The sequence below is a fragment of the Xyrauchen texanus genome, chromosome 37, assembly GCF_025860055.1.
Source record: "Xyrauchen texanus isolate HMW12.3.18 chromosome 37, RBS_HiC_50CHRs, whole genome shotgun sequence".
NCBI lineage: Eukaryota > Metazoa > Chordata > Actinopteri > Cypriniformes > Catostomidae > Xyrauchen > Xyrauchen texanus.
The window spans coordinates 16,691,908-16,712,190 of NC_068312.1; the positions used below are offsets into that span (position 1 = coordinate 16,691,908).

Consider the following 20,283-nt stretch of genomic DNA (forward strand, 5'->3'; position numbering starts at 1 on the left):
GTGAATAGTGGAGTGAGGGAGTGAGCGAGATGAGTGAGTAAGTGCATGAGTGAGTAAGTTCTCAGAGAAACTGGGTGTGTGTAAGTTATAAAAAGTGTCTGGCAGTCAGGAGCACTCATTATTATTCTTTAAAAAAAGGGTAAATCCTGACTGTACGAAGTAGACCAAAAAGTCCCAAGTCATACGTCAAAAAATGTGTCAGATTTGGGGAGATATTTTATGTGCTGTAATAGAAATTATAGTTCTGCGAATCTGTGATTATATTTAAACCAAAACCGGAAATTCTTGTTGGAGCAAAACTGTTTGTGGTTCAGTAATGCATCCTCAGAAATCTTTAAAGACAGTTTACAGAGCCCAAAACCACATGTACTTGAACACTCAAACATAATTTTACTATTCCTGAGAAAGTCCAGGATGCTTTGTATACACAATGGATTTGGTGGTTTAAGGTCCTTAAATAGGAATTAAAATTAACAGCTTTGAAACTACTTTTCATTATGTCTAGTTAAGGGATGCACATATCCAATACCTGGATCGTATCGGCTCCGATGCTGAAGCTTTTAGACGGATGGGGTATTGGTCCGACAAGCCTGATCCAAATCCGATACTGTGTGTTAGTCATGTTCGTTACTGTCAAGCTCAAAAAAGAAAATGACATAAAAGAACCATAAAAACACCATTAAAGCAGTTCATATGACTGGTGCATTTTATTCAAAGCCACTTGAAGACGTGCGATAGCTCTGTGAATCACAAAAGGCTGCTTTTAATAAGTAAATATATTAAATGCACCTACAGCTCCAGTGCATCAGTGAATGGTGCTGCTCTGTTTACGCACACACACACACACACACACACACACACACACACACACACGGCTATTTTTAGCCTTCACGCAGCCTGCAATATTTCACTGCTACTCATGAACAACATATCATATGTAGATGCTCAAAGGGCTTCTATTGAAAAGGACTGAAAAGGCTTCTTTTCTATTGATGACTTAGACTGGAATTACTGTTAATTTTGCTGCTACATTATCCAGTAAACTAGTTAACAATAAAGTTTTTCTTAATAAGCTATACATTTAAATTAAAATAATGTGTAGTTTGAGGTTTGTGTTTCTTTACATATTAAAGAGTACACCCAATTAGTTCCACACAATAATGTAAAGATATTCTAAACTGATTATGCAAAAGACAACACTGGTATCGGAATCGGAAGAAAAAAAGTGGTATCGGTGCATCCCTAGTCTATTTAGTGTTCTGGTGTAGAGTAATTGTACAAACAGACATCCATTCAGTGTGTATCTCTTTTTTGTGTCCACTGCACATAAGCTTTATTATGTTAGTAAAGTCAAGCTTGTCAGAAATCTTTTTTAAATCCGCTTGATTTCGGCACCACCAGCATTTCACATGAAATCATTCTTTCCATTTGTTCACCTCATACCATGTGATCTTGCAGTGAGAGACAGCGGAGAAGATGAGAGAGGATGAGGGGACAGGTGAGGAGAGGCGAAGTGAAGAGGGGAGCTGAACAAGGATAGAACAGGGAAGAGAAGAGGAGAAGCAGGAAGCATAGAGGTTATTTTCTGCTTGTATGTTCAAACTGTCTTCCAACATTAATCTCCTTATCTGTCTGTGTATTTAGTCAGGATAGTCGACTAGTTGCTCAACAACTTGGGGTTAGGACAAAGAATGAAGTAGACTAGTTTATCTATTTATTTTTCTTCTTATTTTAGCTTAGCATAGCATTTTAGAAGGGAATGTATATAGAGATGCAAATTTTCAGGTTTAACCATGCTGACAGTCTTAATTAGCCCTCTGAATTTGGTTTCTAAATTTATCCTAAATCATTGCAGCTAAAAAAATATTTAGAAAAAAATCTACAGAAACTAGTCAATTAATCATTAATTGACTAGATGGTTGTTGGACGACTAGTTAAGCATCCTTACCAGTGGCTACTGATGTAAGGATGTAAAAACTTTTTGGTGTCTGCAATGTTGCTCCCAAAGTTCAAATTACTACTCAAACAGTGAAATTTCATGACAAAAATAATTAACTAAGCTCAACTTGCCACAAAATCAATAAAATAACTGATGGTGACAGCTAAAAAAAAAAACGTGTTATGTCAGAATACAAGTAACTGCCTGTGTACTATATCTCTGAGCTGCCCAGACACTCATCAAACGACAGCGGTGCTTTTGAATTTCATACTCCGTTAATCACATACATCGCTGTTTCAATTACTGGCTGTTTGCTGCAAAGTCCCATCCATTTGGGATTGGGAACTCTTCCTGGCTTCCTGTGCAGTCTTAAAGCAATTGCTACTGATCCTGACCCAATCAGAAATCAGAAGGAGTCACATTACATAAACTGGCCTTTTACATTCAGTATGAGCTGTGAACAAGAAAGCCCACTGACTATTCAATTTATGAAATATGTAGTTTTGCACATCTCTAGTGTAGTTAAGAGGTAATAAATCAACACAAATCAAGCCGAATGCTCTTATCACAGGGTAAAGTCACTCATGATCAATTTGCCTTCTCCAAAAAGCACAGACAACAGTGTTGTCACATGCATGCACAAACCTTTTAACAGGGCCATTCTGCCTACGAAGCCACTGGCTGATACACAACACAGAGAGCATTATCTTAAAAAAGGCCTTATCACAGCACTTCATCACACAGACAGTGACAGATTATTGACCTAGAGTTTCAGAAAGGTAACATACTTTACTCATGAAACTCTGCCCAGACAGTAATGCCTCTGTTCTGGTCAGTCCTATAGACAGGAAATCAGTGTCCCAAGATAAATTGGTCCCTCATTGAAACTACCTGGGGAAATAAAACTTTTCCTAATTTGTAGCTCAAAATACTTTAGAGCCGTGAGATGTAGGTCGATGAGTCATACAGTCAGGGATTGGCAAACAAATTATAGAGGTATTTTACCCCAACCTTTCCTCCTTACCTACCAACCATAACCTTAGATACTGACGAAATACTGTTCTATTGGTGTCTTTTAACAGGTTATTATCATTTGGCATAATGTCCTTTGTAGAAAGACATCCACATAATTTTCCACATGCACAAACACAGTCTAAAGTCTGTTCAAACAAACATGACTCTAAGGTAAAAAAAAAAGTTTGCACTCAAAGTAGGAAAAATCTCACATCAAGGCTGATCAAAAGATGTGCAAAAAGTGCTGAGTGCAAAACGTTTTCGGGATCACCCCTTAATCTATGCTTTTTTTTTTTTTTTTTACCTACTGATTATTCTATTTTTGAGTCTACCCACCTGGACAATTGGATTATTGTTTGAAGCTTGCATGGGTTTGTGGCACAGTATTGTTTGTTATGCTGCAAACAAAAATGACTGAAATAAACATCTCTCTCAAAATCAAGAGTAAGCCAGCAAAACAAAAGGCTGTCTATATACAGTTACATGCATATCAGCAAGGTTTTGATTTGAATGCTTTAAAAGTTCTTTAAAAAGATCAATGAGGGAAAAAAAAAATACTGGGAAAATATAACATATGTATAATTAAATAACAAGTGATTTAAAAAAATGTAATTATTTTGAGAGAGTTATAGTGGCAAGGGAGTGCATATTTTCAGGCTCAGATGTCTTCTTTTTTGATTTATAAAAAACTCTTTGTTTAAGAGGGTTGTGACAGACTGCAATGTTTAGGAAGTCTTATATAACGCTAAAGGGCACAGTGAGCTGTCAAATGTGGGTAAGCTGATGGATAGCTGTGAAACGTAGTGTTGCATTTACAGTAAGTGTGAAATCCAATGCTATACTGAGCGCCTCTTCTGTCTTTTTTCACAGTGAATACCCTCCAAAATCATCCTGTATTAGTTAACTCGTCTACATGCTTTTGTGACCATTTTTCATGTGTTTCCCATGGAAATTTGGCAGACGGACCCATCCTCAACTGAGTCGTAGCATCTGCACGCACACGCGCCAAATAAGCTCCTTGTTAAACCAAATCATCTTTCCCTTTTCAAAAGCCCTCAAGGCTTATGGTTCCAGTGTATGAACCACTTTATTATTGGCAAAATGCACTCAGTGTTTCAGAAATGAAAAAATTAAATTATAGTGAGGGATGATGTAAACCGACATGGATTTCCATGGTAAGTGCTGGCATGTCTGCTCTCCGATAAATCCCATTGCTCGCCGAAAGAACAAAAACATGAAGAGGCCGCAAAATTAAGATGTTTTTGAAAGTTTTCCTCCAACATATTGAGAACACGCCTTCGCAAGTGTTAATAATATCAGTACAATTTTAACAAACACAAAGGGGTGATTTTAGTGAGATAAAGTTCTCCAAAGAACCACACCAATCTGTCAATCAGACCACAATGATAAGATCAGATACATTCACAAAAGTACACACACTCCAATTTAAATATACATAGCGCAAGAGGAAAGAGAAGTAATGTTCTCCTACCAGCTGGTGAGTGAGGAAGATCCTGACGAGCGGCTCTGTGGACAGGTTGATTGATAGGGTAGGTGAGGGCTCCACTTTTAGAGAAATAAGATGACTGGCCATTTGGATCTTGTGATCTTTAAAATCAACTGCCTCATTAATCCTGTATGGACAAAAAGTCAGTCACAGTCAATCAGTCACACTTGTACAATTTTCCAGATTCTGTAAAACAAACAAAGAAAATTGTGCTTATGACAGCTTATCTGGAAGGAACAAAAATATAATCTGTAATGACAACTAACTTAAATAATAATTAACAGGCAATACAGACAGTTAAATAGAAAGACAAATTAACAAATACATGGATAGACAGATGGATTGATGGATGCATTGATACAGGATGGGTTGAGGGTTGAGGGTTCCTTTCAAGGCACAATTTTACAGAACATTTCCAGGAGATTTTATGTGCCACACAGTTGCAATATTTAAGCAAAAACACATGAGAGGCAGGGGCGGAATTGCTATAGGGAGAACCAGGACTTTTCTGAACCGGGCGGCGATAAGCTGAAACGGGCCACCATGTTATGCCAAATGGGCCGCAACTAGCTGAAGAGGGCCGCAAAACGGCACCGCGATATGCAGAAAAGGAATAGGTATAATATCATCTTGTTGCTTATTTCGTTAACATATTACAGTCTGATGTCATTAGCTAAATTATATGAGTTGTGACAGTTTTGAGATTAAATCAATGACAATTTGAAGAAGAAAAAACAAACAAACCTATGAATATGGCCAAGTGTGATGATTACATAGCAGAAGGATGTAATTTAATGAAATAATCAGATGCGCTGCACGCTACAGAATTGACAATGGGTGGTGCAGGTCTGCTCTGGCATACACACACGCTCACACAAAAGTAACACACGCGACTGGTGCGTAATTTTAGAGCAGTGTGTTTAGAGTATAAACGGAACACTTAAAATAACTCCTCCGGTGCAGCTCGGAGATTTTGGCTCGAGTGTCGTGAAGGGAGTATCCCAGCATTAATGGGAAGCTTGATATAACTAACCCATCAAAAAGTCCCGGTAAAATGAGAACTATTCAGCTGGATGCGTGATATTAAAGACAGAAAAATACATAATTTCTATCTGTACCGAATGGTACCAAAGCAAAAATATTGGTATAGGAGCGACCCCAGAGTGATTTCAGCATACAAGGGGCCTACAAATAATTATTTTCCAGGACATTTAGGTATTTTTCACATTTTCCGTTACATTTCCATGACTGGAAAACTGCATTGCAAAATTCTAGGTTTTCCAGGATTTTCAGGACACTGTTCACCAACCACAATTCGGTAAGTATTTGCTTCACGGATCATATCTAATAACGCATTTGGATCATACAGTGTGGCGAAGAAAATAAAGCGGCAAATAGACATGCGCATTTGTAACATCCGCTAATTAGGGCTGAAACAATTAGTCGACGTTATCAACAATGTCGACACAAATTTTGTTGTTGAATAGTTGTTTGATCTCATTTAACATAACAAGTATGCAGGAATTTTACGCAAAATATACAGTAAATACTGAAGCACTCTTGCTGTGGAATAAGCAGTGCTGGAGCTCTTGAAAGGAAGCACCCCGGCATTACATCTTAAATGCAGTTATATTTAATGCATTATAGCTTAATTAAAGTTAAAATAATATGGAAGCAGATCATGTAATAACTACAAACTATGAAACTGGCATTTCTCTGTGCGGTCAGCGCCTCTTCTATGAGTTGAACGAATGTCCCGATCTGAGGGGGAGAGACTGAAACTTCACCCGGCTGATGCACACTCTGTCGCGGGGACACTTGTCCCTCGAGCACACATGCTTAATGAAGCTAGATTATAATCTGATGGCTTGTGATTTATTGAATCATAATATGTGTCACTGTGCATTTCCTCTTTTTGTCCTCTTTATTGTTAGTAAATCGTTGCAATAATCACAAATAGTCTTACAATCGTTCTAATAATCGTTAGATTAATCAATGATCAAAATAATCGTTTGTTGCAGCCCTACTGCTAATACACCTGTATGGCTCTGTAGATGGACACACTCTGCCTGTGTTTCAAGTGGGTCAACTTTCTACAGAGAGAAGCTGTTCTATTAACAGTTAGTATGTTAAATCAGTTGATGACATCGCAGTTCGCATGTGTTAGTTGGCAAAGCGGCGATGGTCAAAAAACTTTACAGAACTGGAACTGTTTGCAGACATTGCTCGATGCGAGTGCCATACACTGGTAATACATCAATGTTTGATTAGTTATTTATGCTGACATCAACTGAGGATATATAGCATGCGGTGCTCACAGAGCCACAGGTGAGCCTGAAACTGCACACAGACACACTCCCTTCCATCTTTAAACAGGCACTTGATGCTTGTTTGGCCAAATATGAAACAAGAACTAAAGTGCTTGGGGTGTTCATAGCCAAAGTTATGCTGCCCTACTCCATTGATGAAGATGTGGGATTTCCACGTATGATTAAAATACTAAAGTTGAGTTACGACATCTATTCTCGTATTCATTTTAATAGCAAGTTTGAAATGCACTTTATATTGATGCATGTAGCATAATAGTGCAGGTATTAAGTCATTGATGAGTTAGAATTTAGATAACTTTTTTTTTTTAGTTAAGGACCCTAAAAAAATTAACCGTGGTTTTACTATAGTGATATTGTAGTAGCCATGACTGAAGTAACAATGACTGCTGTCAGCATTGTTTTATTGGTAGAAATCATGGTTCTGATACAATTAACCATTGTTTTACAACAGTAATACTGTAACCTTGATTTTACTATAGTATTGTAACCATGACAGTAACCATGTTATTGGAAATGTTGTGGTTACTATGTGTATTTATGTGTAGTAATTAAATACAGTTTTCAAAAAGGTCTTCAGCATGTCACGGAAGGCTACATCCACAGCATTTGGCAAAGAAATTATGCAATGTTTCCTTCAGAATCAAAGAACATGCTTCATGTTCGGCTAAAAACAGAAAAGCCAATTTTTCAGAAATGAAAATGGTGTAATTCCAAACAATTACTGTTTAAAATTACTTTGGTCTTTGGCTTCAAAAAACGATCAGAACGTAATAGTAATGTCATTAACTGGTTGCCAGAATTTAAAAATAACGTTTTCACGTTGGAACAATTGAAAGGGACTTTGTTCCCATTTTCCCATTTGCAAAAAAATGTTTGTTCCTTGAACTGTTTTTAGTCCCAACTGTTTAATATAAAGTCTGCAAACTATACAACTATACTAAGACTCTGAGAATCCAGGGTCATTATCCCAACAGCCACATCCAGATTCAGCTATATTACTTTATAAATCCTCCATTCACCATCTTACACCATCAGAGTAAACTAACTGACAAAGTAAAGAAGATTTTGTGTCAACTACATTTCATCGTCTATCCTTGGGGTCACATAAATGTTTGGATGTTAACAAGAATATACCCTGGCTACACGCTGCAGCTCCTGGCTCTGTTAAACAGTGCAGTTATGTAAAAGGAGGCCAGTTGAAACCCAGAGCTGAGCTAAAATAAATAAAGTGACATGAATACTGATCACTGCTCTGTTAACATGGGAAGAGACTGTTATCAGCCAACTTAATGGCTGGGAGTATCAGACACAGAGATAAGTGGCCCAGATGAGAGTGAAAGACATAATCAGAGGAACACCATGTAGAACAGGAAATACACACACATACTTCACCTTGTTTGTAGAGGGCTGATTTTTTTGTAGTAGTTGTGCATTTTGTGGTAGAAGAGGCCCACAATTGTGGTCTGAGCTACAGGGTTAAAGAGACACAAGTATTAGAAAAGTATTAACATTTGATCACACTGATCACAATATTTGTGAGATTAGTGTGTGCACAAGTGTGTTTTCAGAATGTGTTGGGAAGACGTTGAAATGCTCAGAGTGGACAGATTCATTATCACCAGCCCTGCATGCGGTCCTCTCACTAAGCCTCTAATGGGAAAGATATGTGTTCACACACACATGCAAGAAGAGTGCGATGAGGGTCCACCACGTGTGTGGATGCAAAATATGTTACATTCTCTTTCAAAAATAAATATACAAGGTATATTGAATATTTATTTACAATATACCTTTCCTTTTGGTTTATAAACAACATTAGTGTTCACAAGAATCCACATCACAGTTATCGCAATTTGACGGCAGACTTTGTGTAAATAAAGTCTGGTAAAATAATGCTGATAACTGTTGTGGACTTGTTGTTGAGCAATGAGTTTTGATTTAATCGAAGTAGCATTTACATGACTTATGGAGTTTACTAATAATTTAATTGAATTGATAGTGAATAATAACTTACTGTAAATTCCATTCTGTTGAACACACAAAGTGATCGTACTGCTTCGAAAGAATTTATAGAAGTCTAGAATCTAAAGAGTCATATTGATGACTTTTATTGTGGTTTTATGGTGTTCTTTGTCCTTTTTTGAGCCTGACAGATGAGAGTAACCATATATTTGCATTATATGACAAATAAACCCAGCAAAAAGTATTTAAAATTTCACCTTTTGTATTCCAGGTAAGTATGAAATTTGTATGGGTTTGGAGCAACATGAGTAAAGTATTTCATTTTTGGGTGAACTATTCCTTTAAAATCAGATAAAAAAAACACCACATTAACGCTTGTTTGCAGTTTACAGTTCAGCTAATTAGTACTTTTACAGGTGCTGCTAGAAAATGTTAATGAACCAAATAAGCAACCTCAGTCCCAACTGTGTGCCAACTTCCTCCTCCTAGTTGGGCTTCAGATGAGCTCTGGGCTAATAACCTTTCAAACCAAGGGGTAAAATCACTCTACAAATGATTTTATGAAGACTAAAGGATTCTCGGCCTGACGCAAATATACACAGTTCCAATGCACTCCTTCTTTCCCTGTCTTTAATTGGCTTATAAAAGCTCTGCTTGTTTCTTTTAATGAAGTGCACAATGTGCCCCACTGAACAGGAGAAGCAGATCAGTGACACCTTAATGCCAGTGCTAATGTTTCTGTGCCATTTTTGATAATAGAGCTTTAATAGATTATTAAAACAGTTTATAATAAAGGGAGTCGGCTCAAGTTTACCGCTGAGTCAGAGAAGCTGAGGGGTACTCACCCCAAAATCATGTCAAACAAACAATACGTTTAAAGCCCTCATAATAACTGCCGCCACATGGGAAACACCCATTGCAACACTCTCTCTTCAACTGTTGTTTTATAAAAAAATAAAAAAAAACTGCCTCACTCGCATGCTCAATACACACTTGCTCTGTTTTTCATGTAACTCTGCACCAAACCCCCATATTATATCATGCTTTCTTCTCAAGAGGCTTGTGTGATTGGCAAGTTTAATCAGAGCAGCAGTAAGGCCTCAGAGTTGATTCTATTACCCTTTTATTCTCTTTCAGCCACTAACAAAAAATAAACAGTCAACAGATAAATGTCTTCCTCTTCCTTCAATGTCTTTCTGTGAAAAGGTGTCCTTTCATCCCAGCTCGAGGCCTCCACAGGCACTCTGTCTGTGTGCATTTACTCATAATAAAGAGCTAAATCAAAATAATTATAAACAAGTTCAGTAAAACTGTGTTAAGATGCAGACATTTTCACACATATGCACTGCGAACGTCGACATGTTCGTTCTGAGTTACTTTTGCGTAAATTGTTTCATTTAAAAGTGCCGTTTCTCACAGTGACTTGATGCATTCTCGCTTGCTCTCTCTTTATCTATCACACACAAGCAGCAGGCAGACAGAGAGTGTGAAATTAGCAGATGGATAAAATTTTAAATGGTTTTTAAATGACAAACACCCCACCAGAATGTATGCTGTATATATGACAATAGAGAGCACATCAATATGAAAACAGGCATTTACGGTGAAAAAAACAATAGGTGGCTTGTATTTGTTTGTTAGGAAATAGGAAATATGCCAAAAAGGTAAACATGTAATAATGCTAGCATACAACTAGACAATTATAAATGTAAAGATAATTATAATAATCATAATAAATAAGCCTAAAAATTCTTGTGTTCCCAAAAAATGCTGCCAAATGTGTGTTCTTATCGAATGAGATTGTATTGCGTTTTGGTCAAAAAGAAAAAAAAAATAGAACTCAATTTTAGGTTCAAGGTGAACGTGTCTTGTATTACCTGATTTAATCACTTTCGTCTTTGTTTCTCTAATACAAAGATACCTGTATATATTACTCAACCTGCAGAGATGTGTTCACAATGTGTAAGAGTGAACTAAGCTCGCAGTACCTCACGAGATGATCAGAGATCATTTGCAGCATTCTCATAGACTACATTATTCTTGCAAACAGTTTTCAGTTGAATGAAATGGAGAAAAACAAGCAATAACTCTTTACATGCGCTTGTTTCACGAGTGTGTTTCTTCAAACACGTCAGCATTTCTTGTCATGTGTCACTCCGAGACACCTTTTGCAGGTAGATGATCAAAATTACTCATGCATAAAATGCATTTGGAGAGGAGCTCGTGAACTGGATTGAGTCTCGTTGCATTTTGCGGGTGCTATATCACACCCTGGTTGCACAAAAAAAATAACAAACGTTCAAAAAAATGAGTAAGATCAGCTAAGATCAATAGTTATTGGGAAACGAGTCCCAGAACTCTACAAATGTGTGTGTTGGAGAAGCGCTTTCATTGCACTCGTGAACAGTGGAGCTCACTGCCCACATATCAGACAAGCATCGGCGGCTTTTCTTTCGTCTGGTCTTCAAAATATAATCACGTTTCGTCAAATGTGCATCTTTGTGTCTAATTTCTTGTTATATATCTCTCCGACAAGTTTTACAGGTCGTCTTCCAATGCTCTATATCAAGAGCAAGGTACCTGCCTTAATTTATATTAATGAGTCAAGTTAAGGTTTATATTGTGTGTCCTCCACTGTTTAGATTGTTCCTACACCTCTCATTCTAAAACTTCCTCAGTTTTGATGTGTGTGTGTGTGTGTGTGTGTGTGTGTGTGTGTGCGTGCGTGCGTGTGTGTGTGTCTGTGCATACTCACACTTCATTGTTAGGGCCTCTCCTGGTACTGAGATGTAACTCTTCCCTTGTGTGGGGAACCGGTAGCTGTACAGATTGTAGTTCTGAGGAATCTTAATCAGAGAGTAATCTAGAAAAGTCCAAAAAACATCAGGTCGCCATTCATATTGAGTTAGGTTTATCTTTCGTAATTTCCTAGAGGGCGCTGTGAAAGTGGTGTTACAGGATACTCTCTTTTCATGAAATCTCTTGTTTCTGGAGAAATCCTCATTCTCTCTTTATCTGTGATCTTGTGTTTATTTATGCTTTAATCACTGACTGTAACAGTGAAGGTCAATAATAGCTCAGGCTACTGAAATGTTTTCTCATGTGACCTCTGGCCTTCAAACACAGAGTCTTATCAGAACACAAGGGAGGATCATAGAAAGAAGAGAAGAGGGACAGAGAGAGAGAGTGAGGTTTAAAAGAGAGTGAGGTTGAAAAGTGTGCAATCTCAGAGGCCATTATTCAGACTTAGAATTTCAAATCTCTCAAATCAGACCTACAAAGAAAGATGCTATGATCCATGCCTTACTAATAAACAGTAATTTCCTGTTATGCATATTCAGAAAGTACGACAGACTTGCACATTAGTTTCTATCAACGCACGACAACTGAAACACAGCAACCTTCCTTTCTTAAGCAATTTTGTTTTGTTTTTTGAAAAACCACCTCCCACTGTCCTGGTTCAGACCTCAAACTCATTTACTTAGGACTAATTGTACAATGTGATGCACACCTTTTGTGCCACAAACTGCATTCATGCATGCTGTGTATTAGATACACATCCTCTGCGAGCATACTTGGACAAACAGTACTCCACATTCTTTAAGCCATGTATGTAGAGAAAGCTGTGTGGGCATACATTTCTAAGAATAGATATTCTGAAAATGGGGCAGTTTGAAGGAATGTTTAGGTGTGTGTGAACTGACCTGCCACAGAGCTCTTGCCTCCTATGGACAGAGGAGCCTCTGAGTCCGGGCTGGACTGAAGTTTAGAGGCCATATGCACCATCACATTATCCACAGTCTCTACTAGCCCACTGACCACTGGACTCCACTTATCATCCAACAACAAAAGAAAAGTGCACAGAGAATAACTGCTTTTAGAGGGTGCACACATAAGAGGAAGGTGATATCTCATCAGCGATCATCTCTCTATACATCCATCCATCCATCCATCCATTTAACATACCTCATCATTATCTCTCCAGTCGGAGGAGGTGATGACCTCTTCCACACTCCTCAGTAAAGACTGCAACATACATAGCCGGATTTGGGATAATTAAAAACAATAGGTGGCTTGTATTTGTTTGTTAGGAAATAGGAAATATGCCAAAAAGGTAAACATGTAATAATGTGTCAATTTATAAAGCTAAACACTGTTGAATGGTAGAGAATGACTGTTTTAATCACTTTACGTTCAGCCGTTACTTGACTAGGAAGAGTTAAAAAAAGGTGTGTGCTCTGTTGTGTAAATTGACCCTCTGTTAAGCCCCAACCTCTATAGTTACTGTTGCTAATGCTTCCAATCTTTTCTACAAGTGTTTGTTTAATTTTTAATTATTAAATAATATCACGATTACAGGTGATTTTCTAATAATTATCTAAATTATATAAATACTGTATATATATATTATATATTATGTTGTTAGAATGGCAAATTACAAATTTGTCAAAAAAAATTGACAAATGATGTCAAATTGGCCAAAGAAATATGTAATAGAGAGATTTTCTTAAGCATCAAAGAAAATGCTTAGTATGTTCTTAACTTAAAAGAGAAAAGGCTACTTTTTGGTTTGGATAAAACATTTCTTTTAAATAAATTCTGTAAAGAACATAAATAGATGTATGCTACCTGTGTAAGATTGTTGGCTGTTTCTTGAGGTATAGTCTTGTTAGGTAGAGTAAAGGTCTGCAGGAAGTCCAATGTTTCTAACCGCATGGGATTTTGAAGTCTCTCAACTTCCTCTGATGGGTTTGTGGAAACTGTTGGCTGGGGTATCTCTGTGGTTCCCTGTAACATACATACATACACATTAACCCATGTGGCATAAACTGAATCCATGAAATAAAACCATCACATGCAATGGCTCAGATTGAATATAATATATAAAGGCATACGTGTAACTTTCTGTAATTTAATAAAATAATTTAAATCACAAGCATTTCTCATTTATAACAAGGCATTAGTAACTGAAAAATGTTTTATTTAAAAATACAATGAAAACTGGATGAAAAGTTGCACTTCTCTCCAGGGAGCGCTGGGCCGCTCAGAAAACAGAATCCTCCATTTTATATCGTTTTATATCTCATTGGAGACAATTTTACTCTAGAATAGTTATTTTTTAATGAAAACTGATAATTTCAAGGATTCATGCCTTTGAGTGGAAATAAGCCTCAGCAGTCTCTGAAACTGGCGCGTGCACAAGAATGAGCGCACCTGACATTAACGCTTTGGGCTGTCAAGAGCTGCGCGCGCAGGTCGCGCTGTGGTGCCGGGCGAAAGTTTAAACAAAGCAGGAGAAAAGGCAGAGGAAATTGCTCACAACGGTTCTTATGTGTATTTTCATTACTTGTGTTGAATGTGTGAAAGTGAACGAGATTTGAGGACGGGTCAGTCTTCCGTGCCCCCTTGCAATACCTCCTGTAAATGGAGGTGGTTCTGAGAGCCTTTAGGAGCAGCGCTACTCATTATGCGGGCCGCATGATCTTTTGAGGCCCACGTTATGATATCATTAGCAGAAATATATTTATCAGCAGCCTATCAAATCTGTATGAATTGTGAGGTGTCCATTCTCATGCGGATTTGCGCTAGTTTTCTACATTGATGAATCACGTTAGAGAGGTAATTCAACTGCAAGAGGATGTAAAATAAATATTCATATCTGAGCATGGCTGATGTTATGAGAGCGGCGGTTCGTTCATACACAGCGGTCTGTCAACCAATCATGCGCGGTCACATTCTCACGCGAGTTACTCAACACGCCGCAAATCTGTCCAATCTCTTGAATAGCTCATCAGAGATATGTACTCGTCATGGCAACAGTATTTACATTATTTGTTTTTTTTTTTTCCTTTTTGCAGAATTTTTTTTCCTGCAGTCACGACGCTGAGACGCCTTCACGCAAATGCCTTTTAGTGATCTACTTTGGTGCAAAATGCTAAGGGGGGTTAATAAATCTTTGACTTGTTACTGAAGGACTTTTGGTGCTAATTTTGGATATATCGCTCTTATTTTTGAACAGAACTCTGGTGTATGTGATGTTGAACACTGATGGTGTTTGTTAGTAGACAACCACAGTAACAACAGAACTAATCTATATCAGAAAATCTAACTGTTACACCCCTTATGTTTAAAATAATTACAAAAAAATGTAAGTTCTGTCATCATTTACTCACCCTCAGGCCAGCCCATACGTGGCCTGACTTTCTTTTTTCTGCAGAAAACAAATGAAGATTTTTAGAAGAATATCTCAGCTCGCTTGGTCCATAGAATGAAAATAAATGGTTTGATGCTCCAAAAGCACACGAAGACAGTAAAAAAAGTAATCCACATGACTCCAGTGGATCCATGTCTTCAAATGTTATAAATTAGGTGTGGGTGAGAAACAGATCAATATTGAAGTCCTTTTTTACTATAAATCTCCACTTTCACATCTGTAAGTCACATGTGGAGATTTACAATAAAAAAAGCCAAAGATTTAAATATTGATCTGTCTCTCACCCACAGAGCTGAGATATTTTTTCTAAATAATCATCATCCGTCTTCAGCGGAAGAAAGAATGTTATACACATCTGGGATGGATATTTCATTTTCATTTTACAGTGAACTATCCCTTTAACTAACATTCCAACATTCTTACTATCAATAATGTTAACTTATGATTTTATAAAAATTAAGAGAGTGGCCCTCGAGTGTACAGGAATCCAGCTTTGTGGTCCCTGACCTTTACAAAGTTGTGTAGCCCTGCTTTAGAGTATGTCAGTGTCTTGAATACCCAACCAAATTTACAACCATTCAAATTAATTCAACAGTCCAAGTGCACTGCTCTCAGTGACTCAACTAGTGTTCATACAATATATTTGTTCAAACACTGGCCCTTACACTAACCTAGTTTATTAATTTTAAACCATTTCTTGCTCTACACACATATGTTGGACTCTCCATAGACATAATGCTTTTTATACTACATTTCAAAAAACTTTCTGCATTCTTACGTTTTCAATATAACATAGTTTAATATGTTTTTTAAGCAATTTAAATTATGGGGACACTAGAAATGTCCTCATAAACCCATAGCTTAATACCCTTGTAATTTCCAGTCTGTAACAAACAAAAATGTCCTCGTAAACCACCCAAAACACACACACACACACACCTTGCTCACTGGGGTTATAAATACAATTACTATTTACTTATTTATTTTCATACACAATTTACACTCATATTTGAATCGAAATACACAACGATGCCTCATAGATATTAGTTTCATTTTCTGTAAAGCTGCTTTGAAATGATGTGAGTTGTGAAAAGCACTATACAAACAAAAATGATGACTTCTATCATGAACACGCCACTTTACAAACTTACTTTGTATGGACAAAAACACTTCATATGTCAATCAAAAAATCTCTGTTTGTATTCCGCAGAAGAAAGAAAGTAATTTGAGTTTGAGATGGCATACGAGTGAGAAAAATAATACGATAATTAATTTTTTTGGGAGAACTAATCCTTTAAGTCTCTTGAGCTCTGAAAAATAATAAAAAAGAGTATTAACCATTTTACCTTGGGAATGTGTATTTTACTGTAATATTTATAACAGATAGCAAAATTCACAAATCTATATTATAAACACACATATTTCCAATTAACCCAGCCAGGCTTGGCAGGATTTGATTACTGGTGACTGAGAAATCCCATCCTGTATTTGTGTTGTTTCAATGAATGCAATTAATAAGACCAGCAGACACAAAAGACAAACAGGTTATTATGAGGCACTTTCCAATTTACCACAAGCACTTCTTTTTTTACTTTGGTGAGAGACAGGTTAGCTAATAACCTCATATGTGATGTGTTTGCATTTACGTACATTGGTCATTGCTTATTAGCAATCACTGTCACTGTTTTCAGCAATATTCTATTACAGCCCTTTGCAATCTCTTAGATAACTAATAGTATTTAGAGTGATGCAAAATGTGGTTGTATTTTTTCAGTTATCTTTCTGTTAGGGAGACTCCAGTGTTCACTCATAGAAACAAATTCAGAAAGTGCAGTACGAGTGAAGACAGTGTGGTCCATCTTGGTCATAGGATGGACTACACTCTCTTATAAAAGAATACATAGACAAAAAATGTATACCAATTACAGCCTTAACCTGTTTCAGCCAAATAAATGGACACTGCATCTACGTGCACTTCTGCAAACGATTTGGGATGGGATTCATAGACACTACTCAGCAAAGGAAAAATCTGCTCTGTTAACTTACATACAACAAGACTTGTATTACACATAGATAACTAATATTGCCATTGTATTCATGCTGTTTTGCAAGAGGGGATCTGGTCCCCCGGTGAGCCTGGTTTCTCCCAAAGTTATTTATCTCCATTATCTACATATTATGGAGTTTTGTGTTCCTTGCCAGTCGCCTTTGGCTTTCTCATTAGGGGCCTAAAGACTATAGTTTTTAAGGCATACTTTTTAATCTTGTTATTCATTATAACTGCACAATGAGGACTTTAATAACATACGTTTTTGTTACAGCAAAAATTACTGTAAAGCATGAGAAGAATTTACCGGAATATATATTGCTGAAGAGACAGTGACGGATGCTTCAGTTGGAAAGGTGGACAAAACATCCTCACCTGTGGTGACACACAAACAAATGAATAATTACAATTTTACATTTACCTGTAAAATTACAATTCTGTGAAAGGAAAATATCTGTTAAAATAAGCTCAGAATCATTACTAGGATTGATAACTGTTTCTGTGACTAAATATTCCCCCAAATAATAATTACAGTAAAATAATTAAACAAATTAAGCAAGGTATGTATAATAACCAAGCTGGTTATTATAGCACAATAAACTGTCAGGGTGATCAGCCCAATGCCTAGCTACTTACCAAGTGAATAAATAAATGGACATGAAATACTGATTTGAGATTCAATAATTATTTCATGTAAGAAGAAAGAGACTGCAGAGTGACATTGAGACATAAACTGGCATTGCTATGCATGAAATAATCACACTGCATGCGTGTAGATACAAATTCTTGTTCCTCTCTTGGAAAAAATACTTCACACCTGTTTGAAAGGCACATGTAATACCTTTCTCTGAACACAGATGCCAGATGCAGTGAGGCTGGTTTATAAGCCCCATGGCAAAGCAGCTCACTAATGACTCTGTACTATGCCCCTCATTAGAGCCTGTTACTGTTGGAAGTGTGCAAAACAACAGTAGATTTTCTCTTCTTCAACAACATGTTTTTTTTATCATTAACAAAAGGTCTTTATTCCTAAAAGTTGCTAACAATCAGCAGAGGATACATTACATCACAGGGTTACACTTTACAACGTTTATTCTTTAACACTGATGCATAATGCATCATGAACTAACAGCATTTATTGATCTTCATTAATTTTATAAAAATACAATTGTTCATTAGTACATGTTAGTTAATAATGCATTAATTAATGTTAACAAATAAAACTTTACATTTTAAAATGTATTAGTTTATATTGAAATTACCATTAACCCAGATGAATTAGTGCTCTAAAAGAATTGTTCATTCTTAGTTAATGTTAACTAATGTTGTTAACTAGTGTTAACCAATACAACACTGTTGTAAATTGTTAATCATTACAGTTACTCAAGCAGAGGCTAATACTGTCCTGTCACCTTGTCAGTTATGTTTATTGTGGTGACAGTATCCTGACACTCATGTTCTGTGTTTTTTGTGTGAGCGCATGGTTTTGGTGTTTAATTCCTTGCCGTGTGCTCTTGTGCAGTCTGTGTTTTATGTTTGGAGCATGATGTCTGGATCCTGACTCTTTATTTCTGAGTCGGGATCCGGATACTCATGCTCCATGTCTCGTGTTTGTAAGTGCAAGGCTTTAGGATTGGTTATTTTGCCATGCGCTCCTCTGTCTTGTCTTTAATGTTTAATTTTAGCACAAGGTCAGTGATGGTTTGGTTGGCCATGTGCGCTACTGTCTTGTCATAGTGTTTAGTGTGAGCACATAGCTTATGTCATATTTGTTTGCCAGGTGCTCTCCAGTCTCTCAGCTAGACCTCGCCCCCTCGTTTTCTTGATATTAGTTCATTTGTTTCACCTGACTTCCCTTGTTACCCTCCTCATCTCCATCCTTATTTATCCTCCCTGTATTTTCTGTCCTGTGCCAGTTCGTTGAGGATGTTTTCCCTGTATAAGTGTTCAGGCTGTCTCTGCCACTGGCGATTCCTGTTTTGAGCCCGGACATCTAGGCTCCCAATCTCCAGCCCTGCCATCAAGTTCCTGTGGAATGTGGTTTCTGTTGTGTTTATTTTATTATGTTAATAAAGCCCATTTTACTTACTCTGCGCTTGAGTCCTTGCATCTCTACTCCCAAACAGTGCAAAATTGGATCTAATTGATAACTATCTCCCCTGTTTAACTGAGATATTTATCCATTCTTGTCAAAGTTCAAATATGGAAGTGAAATATGGTGAAAACCACCAACTAAATATGCAGTGGGTAACAAGCATGGACCATTCCAAAAAGATAAAATGCCACATAAATCCTGCTAACAGGGCCCATGTGACAGTTTAGGCACAATCTTGATTTGCAAACTCAACAAACTGATTTACAAAATTGACAATAACATTTTTGTCATAAGCATGAAGCCATAGTGTTCGTTTTTCATTTTTTATTTTCCTGGTCACTGGCTGTGCTGTGCCTTAAATATTTCTTAGATTATGTAATTGTAATCGTGTAATCACTAGCACGCAAGCAACAGCGAGAGAGGAGCAGGCTATTTTGTTTATATGAAGTTTTTCACACCTGCGTTCCAATCTACATCTTGATGTAGCCTAACCCTTCCACATGATCACGCAGCGTATTTTCATCAGCTGAATGGGCGGCTGTAAAGTGATTTAAGGGAAAGGAGGCGGCGAGAACCGGCTTGACAATATAATGAGAATTTAATGAGAAACTTAAACAAATGACACAAACACACACATGACGGTCAGCTGACCGTAAACAATCTATCTCTCGTCGCACCACCTTCCAGTGAAGGCAGTCGGCCTTTATACCTTGCGGAGGCTTAATTACCCAGATAAGGGACCGGGTGTGTATAATTACGACCCGGCCCACCTTCCGCCCATCACATTCCTCCCATCAGGTCATCCCATCTACCTGGATGAGGGAGGGGACAAGGGGAGGGAAACAGAAATAATTAAAACGGGGGGGTACTTCCTGTAACAGTGTAGTACCCCCCAAAAAAACGATGTAAAATTTTAATGAGAGGGAAAAGGCCAACGCGGATCGGCAGTGAGAGAGAGAGGAGAGAGAAATGAAAAAAAAAAAAAAACACTTACTCGCCAGTTCTCTGATACACCGTAGCTTGGTCCTCGGCCACTCCTCCACCCTCTAAAGGATGACAGCCGTGCCTCCCCGGGCAGATCGAAGACAGTCCTCCAGCCCCTGGTGGACAGAACGCTCCGCCGCGTTCACAGGGAAAAGAAGGGGCTCCCCCACCCCTGGCAGCAGTTCTCCCAC

General features: G+C 37.5%; 1 protein-coding gene across 2 annotated transcripts in view; it reads right to left on the reverse strand.

The window, feature by feature from the left end:
• The window catches only part of LOC127630908 (adhesion G-protein coupled receptor D1-like), a 63,597-nt gene that overhangs the window by 29,383 nt on the left and 13,931 nt on the right, over nucleotides 1-20,283 (reverse strand). For both annotated transcript variants that reach the window (XM_052108770.1, XM_052108769.1), the window contains 7 exons: nucleotides 17,321-17,388; nucleotides 13,382-13,540; nucleotides 12,719-12,778; nucleotides 12,457-12,583; nucleotides 11,508-11,615; nucleotides 8,183-8,258; nucleotides 4,446-4,587 (listed from right to left, as the gene is read on the reverse strand). In XM_052108770.1, coding sequence (XP_051964730.1) covers nucleotides 4,446-4,587; nucleotides 8,183-8,258; nucleotides 11,508-11,615; nucleotides 12,457-12,583; nucleotides 12,719-12,778; nucleotides 13,382-13,540; nucleotides 17,321-17,388 — 740 coding nt within the window. The remainder of the gene's footprint in view (nucleotides 1-4,445; nucleotides 4,588-8,182; nucleotides 8,259-11,507; nucleotides 11,616-12,456; nucleotides 12,584-12,718; nucleotides 12,779-13,381; nucleotides 13,541-17,320; nucleotides 17,389-20,283) is intronic.